The sequence below is a fragment of the Lepisosteus oculatus genome, chromosome 5, assembly GCF_040954835.1.
Source record: "Lepisosteus oculatus isolate fLepOcu1 chromosome 5, fLepOcu1.hap2, whole genome shotgun sequence".
Classification (NCBI taxonomy): Eukaryota; Metazoa; Chordata; class Actinopteri; order Semionotiformes; family Lepisosteidae; genus Lepisosteus; species Lepisosteus oculatus.
In genome coordinates this window covers 47510162-47523070 of record NC_090700.1, presented here as the reverse complement: position 1 = coordinate 47523070, position 12909 = coordinate 47510162, and the positions used below count along the sequence as shown (strand labels likewise).

The 12909-nt window shown below is 41.6% G+C and overlaps 2 protein-coding genes across 6 annotated transcripts in view; both read right to left on the bottom strand.

The window, feature by feature from the left end:
• strc1 (stereocilin 1) overlaps positions 1–12909 on the bottom strand; it is a 405552-nt gene that overhangs the window by 66420 nt on the left and 326223 nt on the right. The gene's annotated exons all lie outside the window — the stretch shown is intronic.
• Positions 106–12909, bottom strand: part of slc24a1 (solute carrier family 24 member 1) — a 28939-nt gene continuing 16135 nt past the window's right edge. For 4 of the 5 annotated variants that reach the window (XM_015343177.2, XM_015343178.2, XM_015343180.2 and 1 more), the window contains 6 exons: positions 12638–12718; positions 8707–8819; positions 8028–8261; positions 6922–7011; positions 5875–6041; positions 106–3488 (listed from right to left, as the gene is read on the bottom strand). In XM_015343177.2, coding sequence (XP_015198663.2) covers positions 3239–3488; positions 5875–6041; positions 6922–7011; positions 8028–8261; positions 8707–8819; positions 12638–12718 — 935 coding nt within the window. In that variant the 3' untranslated portion in view covers positions 106–3238. The remainder of the gene's footprint in view (positions 3489–5874; positions 6042–6921; positions 7012–8027; positions 8262–8706; positions 8820–12637; positions 12719–12909) is intronic. The other variant, XM_015343182.2, reaches the window with a different exon arrangement.

Here is a 12909-nt window from a genome sequence, read left to right as displayed (position 1 = left end):
ATATGTCCTATGTTAGTCTACTTAAAATGGAGCTACTTTCTGGTAAAAACTAAAATTCTTTGTATGTTGCTGAACTTGCAGACAAAAGTTTACTTTTTTCTTAGTTTTTTTTTTTATTGTAGCAGGAAAAACACACTTGAGACCATTCGGGTAAGTCTTTTTGTTTCATCAAACAAAATATCCTTGCATCATAGATTACATAAAATACATTGAATGTCTTTACAAAAAAATAAATATAAGCTTATCTGAAGAGCCATCTCCGGATAATCCAAGGGGATTGATAATTGACTTTTAGACAGAATGCAGCAAAACATTGTTTCAATTTAATGTACATTTTTTTTAAATAATATTACAAATCACTTACAATTTAGAATCTATATACTGGCTTCTAGGTCAGCCCTTATGTTTATGCTGAATCAGATCTGTATCAACATGTCACAAATGCATAAATAAAAGGTGGCTATCAAACTTGTTGAGTTAATGCAGGTGAAACCTAGTGAGAGCCAAGTTTATAACAACCACAGATTAATCATGTATTTTCTCAAGATTGTTCTAATTTAAAAATTACAGGCTTTCACAAGTTTGGGTTTTCAAAATACTATAAAAATTCTAAAACTCACATTCTGAACCAACCATTTAAATCATGTCAGAAATCAGTGACCACTTTTTTTATCTGTTAAATTTCCTATTTACAATCAGTAGATAGAGTGTATTGGAATTATTTGAAATTTGCAATATGCGTTAAGTTTGTATTCTTTGGTAACAAACAATTGAACACATTTTAAACTAAAGTTACTAGCTTTGTAAACAGTGTTGTGATTAACTGCAGAAAGACCGAAATGTTTCACTGTTCATGAATAGTATAAAACACTTGAAACGTGTTGTTTCTCTCAAGCATGTGATTTTATCTAAGCAGAACACCTTGTGGAAACCTATGTTTTAGAGAAAATATACCACCCAAGATTGGCAAAACTGAATTACAGAAATGTATAGCCTTTCATTCTAGTATCATTCTGATTAACGTGGTACAGCAATTTCCAATGCTGCAAATACATGTATATACAGTACTGTATTTTTATTACATCAAAACACTTTCATAATTTCTCCCCCAAAGCACACACGTACAGTGTATGGCAATAAATCAAATCAAGCGTTTCCAGAATACCATACTGTTTAACTTTCCAACATGAAAATGGCAATACTGTACGTTTAAAGTATTCAGATGTGCACCAAAAATCATCCTATTCAGGCATTTAAAATAGGATGGAGAGAACAATAGCATATGAGTGCATGCTTCTCTTTTTTAACCTTGTACTGAGTTATTATATCTTAGATTCTCAGGCTCTATTTCCTCTTCCTTTTTTATGTCAAAATGTGATTGTATGATGTTGGCAGTGTGTTGTGGATTGTAGGTACAGTATATGAGCATTACTTTCTGGGACAAAATACTCCCTTTTAATTCATCTGAGTGAATTTATTTGAAGTGAACCCCTTTTATTTAATGCACCTTTTAAAGACGTTCATACCTGCAGGAGTACAAGTTACTCTGAATTTACTCAGGACTGAAAATGCTCTCAAATAGTTAAATACTTTTGAATTATCTATACTAAACTTTGTGAGTTCTTTTATTTTTGTAAGATTGACATCTTTTTATTTTATGATGTGCACTTTAATTTTAAACACAACTATTTTTCTCGGTGCAAGACTCCTGCATGGATGCATGCTGATGAATGTCTGCTGTGCTTGGTTTTGAGTGTTTGAGAGATTTAAGAGTTAGTTAGCATTAAATGATTAGACATCTGCAGAACGTACTGAACTTTGTCCTCTGAGGAGTTTCCAAGGTGTGTACCAGTCCAAAACACAAACAGGATGTGCAAATTGTGTGCCCAAAAACTACTGCCCATTATCAGTATTTTTCTTTCCAATACATTGCCTGTCAAAGGTTAATTTAATTTGAATACGATACAGTTTTTAGTTTACTCTCTGGACAAAAACGTTTTTTTTATAAAATCTCATCACATTCCTGAAACTGAATTCCCAAACATTTGTTTTCCAAAAAAATCATTTTAAATAAGAAACGTACATAAACTAACCCTTCGCCAAGAGACTATCCTCACTGGGTCATTTTGCATACAGCAGGTGAGAAAATCAAAAATAAAAATGTTTTGTGAAACAAAATGTAAGGTAGTACGTCACTTTCACTTTCATGAGGGGGTTTGTCGGGAGAGGTGTACATTATACTACTGACTGGTGAAGCTCAGTTCCTCTGCACACTATATAACTCTAAAAACTGAAAGTGAGGAAAAAGAGCCAGGCTTATAGGTGACTTTTACCTTGTTAATATTGACTGACCTTATCATTATCATTGTTATACCCCATTCACACCAAGCCTTTGAAACCATTATTACAGACAAATCCTACAGTGATCTCAGCCCCCTCTGAGGATTACTTACACTAAAACTCATTGTGCTTGGCCAGAACTAACCCCAGCTTTTCCCAAAAAAGACCCTTCGCTGCATTTTAACTATGCTAAAGTGGGCGGTGTGAACAAGCCAATTAAGTTATTAACTGCTTTAGAGTGTTGAAAAACTATTTAGTTACATTAGTGATTAGTCCCACTTCCTAATGAAGCTTTTTAGATAGGGTGTGAAATGGAACACCAGAGAGACTGTTTGACCTTTATGTTGCGAATTATAGGAGCACCAATTAACTTCCATAACTCAATCTTTGACACCCTGAAAACATTCGCCACCCGCATAGTTAGATGAGTCCAAATGTGTGCATACTCTACATATCGGCCATCAGCTTTCTTTGGCAACCAATACCACCACTTTAAAGGTCGCATAGCCTTTGTTCTCCACCAGTTGATGACTTGCATTGCTATAAAGAGAACTCAAATGAATGATGGGATATTGTTCCAGAGGTCCATGGATTAGGATTAGAACTGGGAGTTCAATTCCTGAACTGTGTTTTGGATAGATCTGTTTTGTGAAAAAGAGACTGCAGTTCATTCTTAGATTATAGTATTTTGGGAGAAACATGTTTGAGGGCATGGGTTTAGATGGACAGCAAGTTTGTTTTCGGACAGCTGGAAAGTGAATGTTTTTTTTCCCCCATGAACAGTGGCTTTGGAGGGGTTTCTATGAAGGTATGTAAATGTGCATCTGGGGGAGAGAGTGGCTTCTGTGAAAATGATCGTGGGCAGTGCATATCTGAGTTCGTGCGTGTGTTGAAGTCCTCAGATGGACACAGGACAGATGATAATACGGTCCTCCAGCATGACACTGACCACCAGGAACAGGAAATAGAGGCCGAACATGGTGCAGCCCAGCAGCTTGTTCATCCTCCACTTGCAGACAGCGATGGAGATAATGACGAAGAGCAGCATGAGGAAGAGGAGCACAATGGCACAGAAGAGCCCGTTACTGCTAACCTGTACTGGCACCATTCCGTTAAACACAGTATACATCAGCCAGGGCACTGGGAGACTGCAGGAGAGAAAGAACACAGCACCTGTCAAATTTCAACAACCGCATAGACACGCTTTTGCCCAGTGTATCTGAGAACTAGGTGCCACAATGAGTAAAATCATGGTCTTCAGCCCCACATGGAAGAAATAGATGATTTTTTCCAGTATGGAAAAAGTTTTTTTTATAGGCCTAAACAGCTTTATACACCTTAAAGTATGGAAGCCCGTTTCCGCCAGGGAGGAAAAAAAAACGCGCTATGCTATCTCAGAATTCCGATTTAGTATCTCAGAATTGCGACTTAGTAAGTCAGAATTCCAACTTAGTATCTCAGAATTCCGACTTAGTAAGTCAGAATTCCGACTTAGTATCTCAGAATTGCGACTTAGTAACTCAGAATTCCGACTTAGTATCTCAGAATTTCGACTTAGTAAGTCAGAATTCCGACTTAGTATCTCAGAATTGCGACTTAGTAAGTCAGAATTCCGACTTAGTATCTCAGAATTGCGACTTAGCAACTCAGAATTCCGACTTTATATCTCAGAATTGCGACTTAGCAAGTCAGAATTCCGACTTAGTATCTCAGAATTGCGACTTAGCAACTCAGAATTCCGACTTTATATCTCACATTTGTGACTTCGAAATAGCCGTATTCCATTGTCTGTCCTTTTGTTATTGTAACGGATTCGGGTTCTAGGGCTTGTGCCCTCGCCGCTCCCACCCTTGTTCGTGCCTCGCTGCACTGGCTCACTTTCTTTAACCCCAGCATCCCTGTTATGCGCAGGGGAGGGTGGTGTACTGCAACCAGATCGTACAACCTGTATGTCGGCCGTTCCGTTACACTATTTTCATGAATCGTACAGGATCATAGGATCTATAAGCCTGAAGACTTGTCCTGTACAGTGCCCTGATAAAAATCAAATTAATTACACTAATTTTTATAGAATCCCATTTCCGCCAGTGAGGCTTCCTTAGTACCCGGATGGAATAGTTCACGGTGGGCTTTTTAAAATAGTTTTTATTTACGTAGACAGAATATGAAATAAGATACAGAAATAGGCACTTCACATCCAGAAGAATTCACAATTATAAAAGCTGAAACATACTTTTTACGTATTTCCATTGTATGTCCTTTTTTACTTAAAAAAGAAGGTCTTCTTTAGCTCAGCTGGCAAGACTCAGGTTCGAGCCAGTGCAGCGAGGCACGAACTAGGGTGGGAGCGGCGAGGGCACAAGCCCTAGAACCCGAATCCGTTACAATAACAAAAGGACAGACAATGGAATACGGCTATTTCGAAGTCACAAATGTGAGATATAAAGTCGGAATTCTGAGTTGCTAAGTCGCAATTCTGAGATATAAAGTCGGAATTCTGAGTTGCTAAGTCGCAATTCTGAGATATTAAGTCGGAATTCTGAGTTGCTAAGTCGCAATTCTGAGATACTAAGTCGGAATTCTGAGATACTAAGTCGGAATTCTGAGTTGCTAAGTCGCAATTCTGAGATACTAAGTCGGAATTCTGACTTACTAAGTCGGAATTCTGAGTTACTAAGTCGCAATTCTGAGATACTAAGTCGGAATTCTGAGTTGCTAAGTCGCAATTCTGAGATACTAAGTCGGAATTCTGAGTTACTAAGTCGCAATTCTGAGATACTAAGTCGGAATTCTGAGATACTAAGTCAGAATTCTGAGTTGCTAAGTCGCAATTCTGAGATACTAAGTCGGAATTCTGACTTACTAAGTCGGAATTCTGAGTTACTAAGTCGCAATTCTGAGATACTAAGTCGGAATTCTGAGTTGCTAAGTCGCAATTCTGAGATACTAAGTCGGAATTCTGAGTTACTAAGTCGCAATTCTGAGATACTAAGTCGGAATTCTGAGTTGCTAAGTCGCAATTCTGAGATACTAAGTCGGAATTCTGAGTTGCTAAGTCGCAATTCTGAGATACTAAGTCAGAATTCTGAGATAGCATAGCGCGTTTTTTTTTCCTCCCTGGCGGAAACGGGCTTCCATATTAAAGCCTACTGTCTGAATCAGGTGAATAAAGCTTTAAAATTAGTTTGTGAGCCATTCTCTGTGAAGCAAGTGTTACATGATTTACTTTTTGTTTTGAAACACACAGGCACATGGGCCTGGAACAGATACACGTGTCTGATTTCTTTTGTGGCAAAACAGCATTCCCATGTTATTCCACCAGGACAAGGAACTAGACCTCAGTTACATTCTATGATGCTACTGTGAGAGAGGGACTAAAGGAGTGAATTGAGCTGGGTTTCTTCAAAGATTTGGTGTCAGTGCTGGGTTGCTGTAAGGACTGCAACATGGTTAGTTGTGGACTCACTCACCCCTCAGGCACAGCCATATGGTCACCCGTGACAGTGGCTGGCCGTCTGGTCCTTTTTCACTCACCCCACAGTGATGTCGAAGATGTTGCTGCCCACAGAGCTGGACACGGCCATGTCCCCCAGCCCCTTTCTCGCCACAATGACACTGGTGATGAGGTCAGGGATGGACGTGCCTGCCGCCAGGATTGTCAGCCCCATTATTTCCTCCGAGATGCCAATGGTCTCCCCCACCTGGGCAAACGCACACATACAACTGTTTTTCAACACCACCCGCACTGTGAGTGCAGTACACATTTCCCTCTGTACAGTATAAATCTGCAGGGAGCAGAAGCTCATTGTTTCTTCAGCTGCGTTACAAATGAGTCGATTGAAATGTGGTCTAAAGCCTGTGATCTTAGGAGCTGCTTTGTTCTACCTAAGCATCTAGGTAAGCTAACAGAGAGTGTACCAGGACTCTTGTGTGGGACTGTGGTGAAGGCTAAACGTTAAACTTGAGTTTCCATTGAATTATGAATCCAAAATGATCACGTTTATTCTCAAGAGAGAAAATGAGGAAAAATGGCTTGGTTTCTGTATTTCTCCTTGGCTTGTTTCTCCCCTACCCTTCCAACAACATAAGATAAATGCCCTTTAAGCTTACGTCCACTCAGTAAAACCAGACAAGGCAAACAAAAATGCTACCAAACAATTCTAATTTGTTCTAACAGAAAACTCAGTTGCCATTTTCTGCCATTTTTGCAAGCAACCGTAAGCAAAGAAAGCACCACTTGAAAGGAGCCAGGGCACACAACCCTAAAGAGATGATCCATGCGTGTGTCTTGAAAGGCAAAAAGTTTTGAAAGAACCATAGTTTCTTTATAATAGGTTTTGTATCACAAGCAGATAACTGTCATTGTAGAAACAGCTAGATGGACGAAGTGGACTCTAAAAGTATTAGGGAACATGGCGTGGCCAGTGTGCTACTCCACGCAGGACAGCCGGCTCACTGTGCTGGGGGCTTGGTGGCTGCTGCCAGAACATGAATGCACTGCACCTTGTCCTCCTGTCCTACAGACCAGCCCCAGCGCTAAGTGCTGTCAAAGGTAAGGCTGTACTAGGAGGATACACACACCTGGTGAGCCCACCACACCATCAGATAGGAGAAAACTGCAATCCAGATGATGGAGCCCAGGAAAGTTATTGCAAAGAACTTCTTTGATGCCTGTGAACAGAATAAGTAAACAATTTAATTTTCAAATTCAAATTCATACAAATTCATACAAACTTGTTGTGCTCTCTCTCTAGCAAAAATAACAATAAGGTTTAAAGCTCAATGTCAAGCTCCATTTTAGGTACATCATTATTAATTTGTTGATTGAAGTACCTGATGCCCATATCTATCTTTAAAAGACTTCCTGGTCTCTAGTGCTCTGGAAGCAGGTCTGCCAGTCTGTGCCCACTCATGACCCCTCTGGTCCTCTGTGCTCAATCATGACCCTGCTGGTCCTCTGTGCCCACTCATGACCCCTCTGTGCCCACTCATGACCCTGCTGGTCCTCTGTGCCAACTCATGACCCTGCTGGTCCTCTGTGCCCACTCATGACCCCTCTGGTCCTCTGTGCCCACTCATGACCCTGCTGGTCCTCTGTGCCCACTCATGACCCTGCTAGCTTTGCTTACCGGGTTGTGCACGTCTGGCACAGTGAGCCAAAGAGGGAAAACGATGGGCAGCAGGAAGAGATAGGTCGCCTGTTTGCGTACATCATTATTAATTTGTTGAATGAAGTACCTGATGCCCATATCTATCTTTAAAAGACTTCCTGGTCTCTAGTGCCCTGGAAGCAGGTCTGCCAGTCTGTGGCCACTCATGACCCCTCTGGTCCTCTGTGCCCACTCATGACCCCTCTGGTCCTCTGTGTCCACTCATGACCCTGCTGGTCCTCTGTGCCCACTCATGAACCTGCTGGTCCTCTGTGCCCACTCATGACCTCTCTGGTCCTCTGTGCCCACTCATGACCCTGCTGGTCCTCTGTGCCCACTCATGACCCTGCTGGTCCTCTGTGCCCACTCATGACCCCTCTGTTCCTCTGTGCCCACTCATGACCCTGCTGGTCCTCTGTGGCCACTCATGACCCCTCTGTTCCTCTGTGTCCACTCATGACCCTGTTGGTCCTCTGTGCCCACTCATGACCCCACTGGTCCTCTGTGCCCACTCATGACCCTGATAGCTTTGCTTACCGGGTTGCGCACGTCTGGCACAGTGAGCCAAAGAGGGAAAACGATGGGCAGCAGGAAGAGGTAGGTCGCCTGTTTGCGTCGTGTCTCTGGCCATTCCAGGGACAGAGGTTCTTCGATCTCATCCTCCTCCTCATCTTCCTCTTCATCCTCGCTGTCCTCATCACTGTCATCGTCGCTGTCGTCGCTGTCATCTTCACTGCTGCCTGAGCCACCCGAGCCTGCCGCATCCTCTGGCTGTTGGGTGAAGACAGGAAAGGACGAGAGAGACATGAGGAAGAGAGAGACAGAGGTGTGAGAGAGGACGTTAAGTGAATAAGCAACTGTAAGCTTAGTTAAATAAGCAGCATGGTGTGTGCCTCAACTCTTCTGAGCACTGCACATAATTAGCTATTCATTCTAGTCTCTGAGGCGAGCCAACAGGATGGTGTACTTGTGGGCTTAATGTGTCCTATATTTCATTTATTGTGTGTGTTCTGAGTCAAAGGAGAAGCTTTATGAGCTTGTAGTTTTACTGACTAAACACAACTGTGCAAGAGGCCTCTGAATTAAAATACCACACTGCACTTCCTCTACATTAACATTTCTTTATTTAGTTCTTCACTGAACTGCACCAAAAAGAGAGAGCCAGCTGGGTTGACTGGGTCAGTGACCTGGCTCTGTTACAGGAGCTGTATCACACCTTCTGGCCCTCGGTCTGCTCTGTCTTCTCCTCCTCCTTGGGGGCTGGCTGTGATGTGGACGGCTCTGGAGGGGGCGTCACCTGGACATTGACCGCGTTGGGGAGGTTAGTGTCTATCCGCCAACAGGAAGGAAGAAGAAAAGCAGAGGAATGTACATGTTAAAAGTGTCCGTGTGTCCACCCTGCAAAGCAGACATACTGTATCCTGCTGTGAAGTACTGCAATACAGGTCCTCTCTGCTTTTCATTTTAAAATCCATATCTCTGAAACAGGTATGCAGAATGAAACATCCTTTATCCTTAAAGCAAGAGCTTACATTTTGTATTTCTTCTGATGCTTCTGTAATTAAATTTGTTTGTTCTCTTTAGCTTTAGGATGAAGCCTACGTGCAATTCTCCATCCCGAGTCTGAGCTGTGAGCCCCTTGTCTCTTTGGAGACAGCTGGTATCAAGAGGTCACAAGATCTCACACCCAGCAGGTGGGATATAGTATTTGGGAAGCAGCGTTTTTTTTCAATCGGGAGCCTGTTCCGTGAATCATTTGAAATTCATTACTTAAAAAAAAGAACATTATGTCAGCTAACGTGCGCGGAGGGCTCTTGTGTTCAAACAAAAGGAACACAATGGAAAAGGGGGATCTTTAGAGACGAAACAAAAGGGCAGCTCTTGGAGCTGTCCCTGCTCCTTCCCCCTGAATACAAGCCCTCCACAGCTGGCGCGGTAATGGTTGGGAGCTGCTCGTGCCCCGTGCATGTACTGTACTGTACTGTACATCCAGCCCACACTGCTCACCTGCGCTGCCTTTGCATATCATGCCTCCTATCTGTGAGAAGCACTTCACTGTTATAGACTGGAAAGGCTTGTCTCCATTGCAAAGACAGACCAGCATGTAGATTGGTGCCCAAAGCCCAGCACACAGGCACGAGCAGGCTCAGGTCAAGAGAAAGGTGAAGAGAAGGGTTAAACTACACTGTTTTCATAGGCCTGCTCTCCCTTTGCATTACATACTATAACACCTGAAAATCAAAGCACTTTCACATCCAGGAAGACGTTTGTGTTCCTGCATGATCTTAGCTCAAAATATTGTCAGACAGAACAGAGAGCATCATTGGCCTCATCCATATTGTGACAGAGGACCCGTGCCCTGGAACCAGCGCTGAAAACCCCAGGGCACAGGAATAGAGTCCAGGCTGTCGTGTGCAAGACGTACAGCTGCAACATTTTCTCATCTAGAAATTGTGTTTCTGTCTGACAATCCAGAAGTACATATTCTAACCGTTACCACTAGATTTGAAGTTTCCTTTCAGCACCAAAGGTTTATTTGTACTGATAAACAAATCAGTCTCCATTTTTTTTCTTAACGAGTGACAGCTGTGCCACGAGTACATACTTGTTCTCCTCTTGTATCTCATTCTGGGCACAGCTCCGAGGTAGGAGGAAGGCTGCTCAATCAAAGAATTGATCAGGCTGTCATGCTAATTGCTGGCTGGTCTGTGGCCTTCAGGAGCAGTGAGAGGGGGGTGACAACAGTGACAACTAAGCAGCAAGTGCATGAGCTCTTTGCTGTAGATTATGCCTCCTTCTTTACACTATTTGCCTTGGGCTATGTCTAAGCAACCTCATTCGAATAATAATGACTACAATAACGTCAGGACACAAGTGGACAAAATGGATAACATTCTCCCAGCTGCAAAAGATAAATCTGTAACACTCTGTGAAGACCAGACAAAGGACCACCAATATTCACTTCTTTGTACATAACATTGATTTGATTTGTAATTCTGTTATGGTGACCCAGAAATTGGAAGAAATGATTTTTTAAACACTGTTAGCATAATTTCAATCCAGTACTCATTTCTGTGCTTAAGTCTTCAAAAAATCTACTTGTTTCATTATTTTTGTGTTTTTATGAGACATTTTCCTTTCTGGCACTTTATGACACTGCAATTTTTCAACAGTGAGGGAACAGCTGGAGAACTGTAATACACGGTGTGGAAGCACAGTGCCTGCAATACCTGGTCTTGCAAATACACACAGGCCCAAAGTGTAAGATATTAATGGAACCCTCCCATTTTCAAGTATAATTGTAAATAACCTCTTGTTTCCATGATTTAAGAGAGGATTCTTTCTTAGGTAAAAACATGATTTTAAATCTTTTAACAGATACATTTTGCCCTTCGACGGACTGGTGTCCCATCCAGGGTGTACCCTGCCTTGCGCCCATTTCTTACCGGGATAGGCTTCAACTCCACCTGACCCTGAATTGGAAGAAGTGGTTAGAAAATGGATGGATGGAACAGCTTCATGTGAAAGATCAAATATTCTACACCAAGCTTTCCTGTAAAATCAGGATTTTACAAACATGCGACGCTGCAGTGCAACTTATCCAAATACATATCTGTATACACATAACAGGTTATACCAAACATTTATATATGTGTTTTTTTATTTGATATCCTGATTTAAGTCTGTTTTAGTGCATTATAGAGTATACAGGCTTGTACGCATATAAATGAATCAATGATTACCTTTGAGGAATAGCTGTTAAAGCCCCAATGTCAATCCAATTTAAGAATGCACAAGAGGCACAGAGCAAATTGCCTGAGAAACTGAAGTATCTCATTAACATCTAAATCTGTATTCTACTGCATTCATCTGAAGTCCTGTAACCAACTGTAGTGCACAAGAAATTTTCTCTGGTTGTCACAGGCTCATCTCCTTTAACTTTCTAGATTTTTGTCTTGATTATCGCAAACAAGACTGTGACACAATGTTTTTGAATTCTGTCAAATGTTATGATTTTATTACCTATGGTGAGTAGAGATATTGGCAGTTACAATTTTCCTCCAGTGATTTTGACATAATTTCTGTCTAGCTATTGCCAAAACTACAAATCGTTATTCCAATATCTGGACCAGAAATGTCCTTCTGTGGATGTTTTCATTTCCAATGTGAGTTTTCTTTGTGTTCTCTTTATGGATTCTACAGTCACAGCGGATCTTATGATTATTAAATCACTTGTCTCAGATTTTTTCTCATTGAGGAGTTTTCAGAATTTCTAAAGAAAACAGGATTTAGGAAACATTCATTCTCCCATTCAGAATAAACTGACTTTTCTAATTAGAGAGAGTATTTTAAAATTAGGTTATGTGTTTGATATGTGAAATGTGTAATGTAACAGAAATATAAAAATGTAACTGTAATATATGTCTATAATGAGAAAAAATGTTCAAACTAGACAAATGATTTAAAGGTATCCTTCTTTCTGGGGTCCTACAGTATCTGTGATGGAAGGAAACAGCTAATAGATTTGTAAAGGTTAGAGGAATAGGGCAACCGCAGAAAAGATCATATGAAAGATATTAATATTCATATGAAATACCTGCTCTTAGAAAATGAAGAGAAAAAGTGAGTGAAGTGGGATTACATTTGTATTCACCTGAAGTTTGCAGCAATATCACAGGCATATTCAGTGGTATTTTCATCCATAAGGCAGAGTTTGTAAATTACAGATCACATGGTGCGAGACTGCAGGATTAAAGCAGAGCTCAGGGTTATGCCTGTGCATCATAATACTGCAATTCGTGCACAAAATATTAGATAGCCCGCATTTGATTCAAAACACAGTCATTGCCTTCTGTGGCACACTACCCATGTGGGTATTGGTTGCATTTTACCTTATAGGGAACCTGCTTTGCTGACAGAAACCTGTCAGCAAAGCAAACACAAGCACAGGCATCCTTCTCTAAAGATGGAGCAGAACGATCAACGTTAATAGTGTTGCACTAAGAGGAAAAAAGAAGCACTGGACGACACTGGACAACGGAACGACACAGCGCAACAGCAGGGGGAGAAAACTCACATTGGAAAACAAACACAACAGGAGGGTCAAGTGTGGGGCCCCAGTGAGCTGTGGAGCTCATCCAGCTCACCTTCGGATTTTGCTTGTCCTTTGCTCTCTACCTTCCCCCTGGCCATGTTGTTCATGATCTCAGCCTTGTCCTTAAACTTTGCTGCAAATAAGAAGAAGTAAATGTGGTCGAGATCTGTGTCAAGGGCTTGCAGTCTCTCCTTGCCTGACCTGCAGCAGAGATATTCACAGCTCAGCACAACATAGACAGCGGCTGCCCATACATTACTGTGTGTCCATGCAAATGAGTAAGGAATGTGTGTTTCAGCTGCCACAGTATGTGCCAATTTGTTT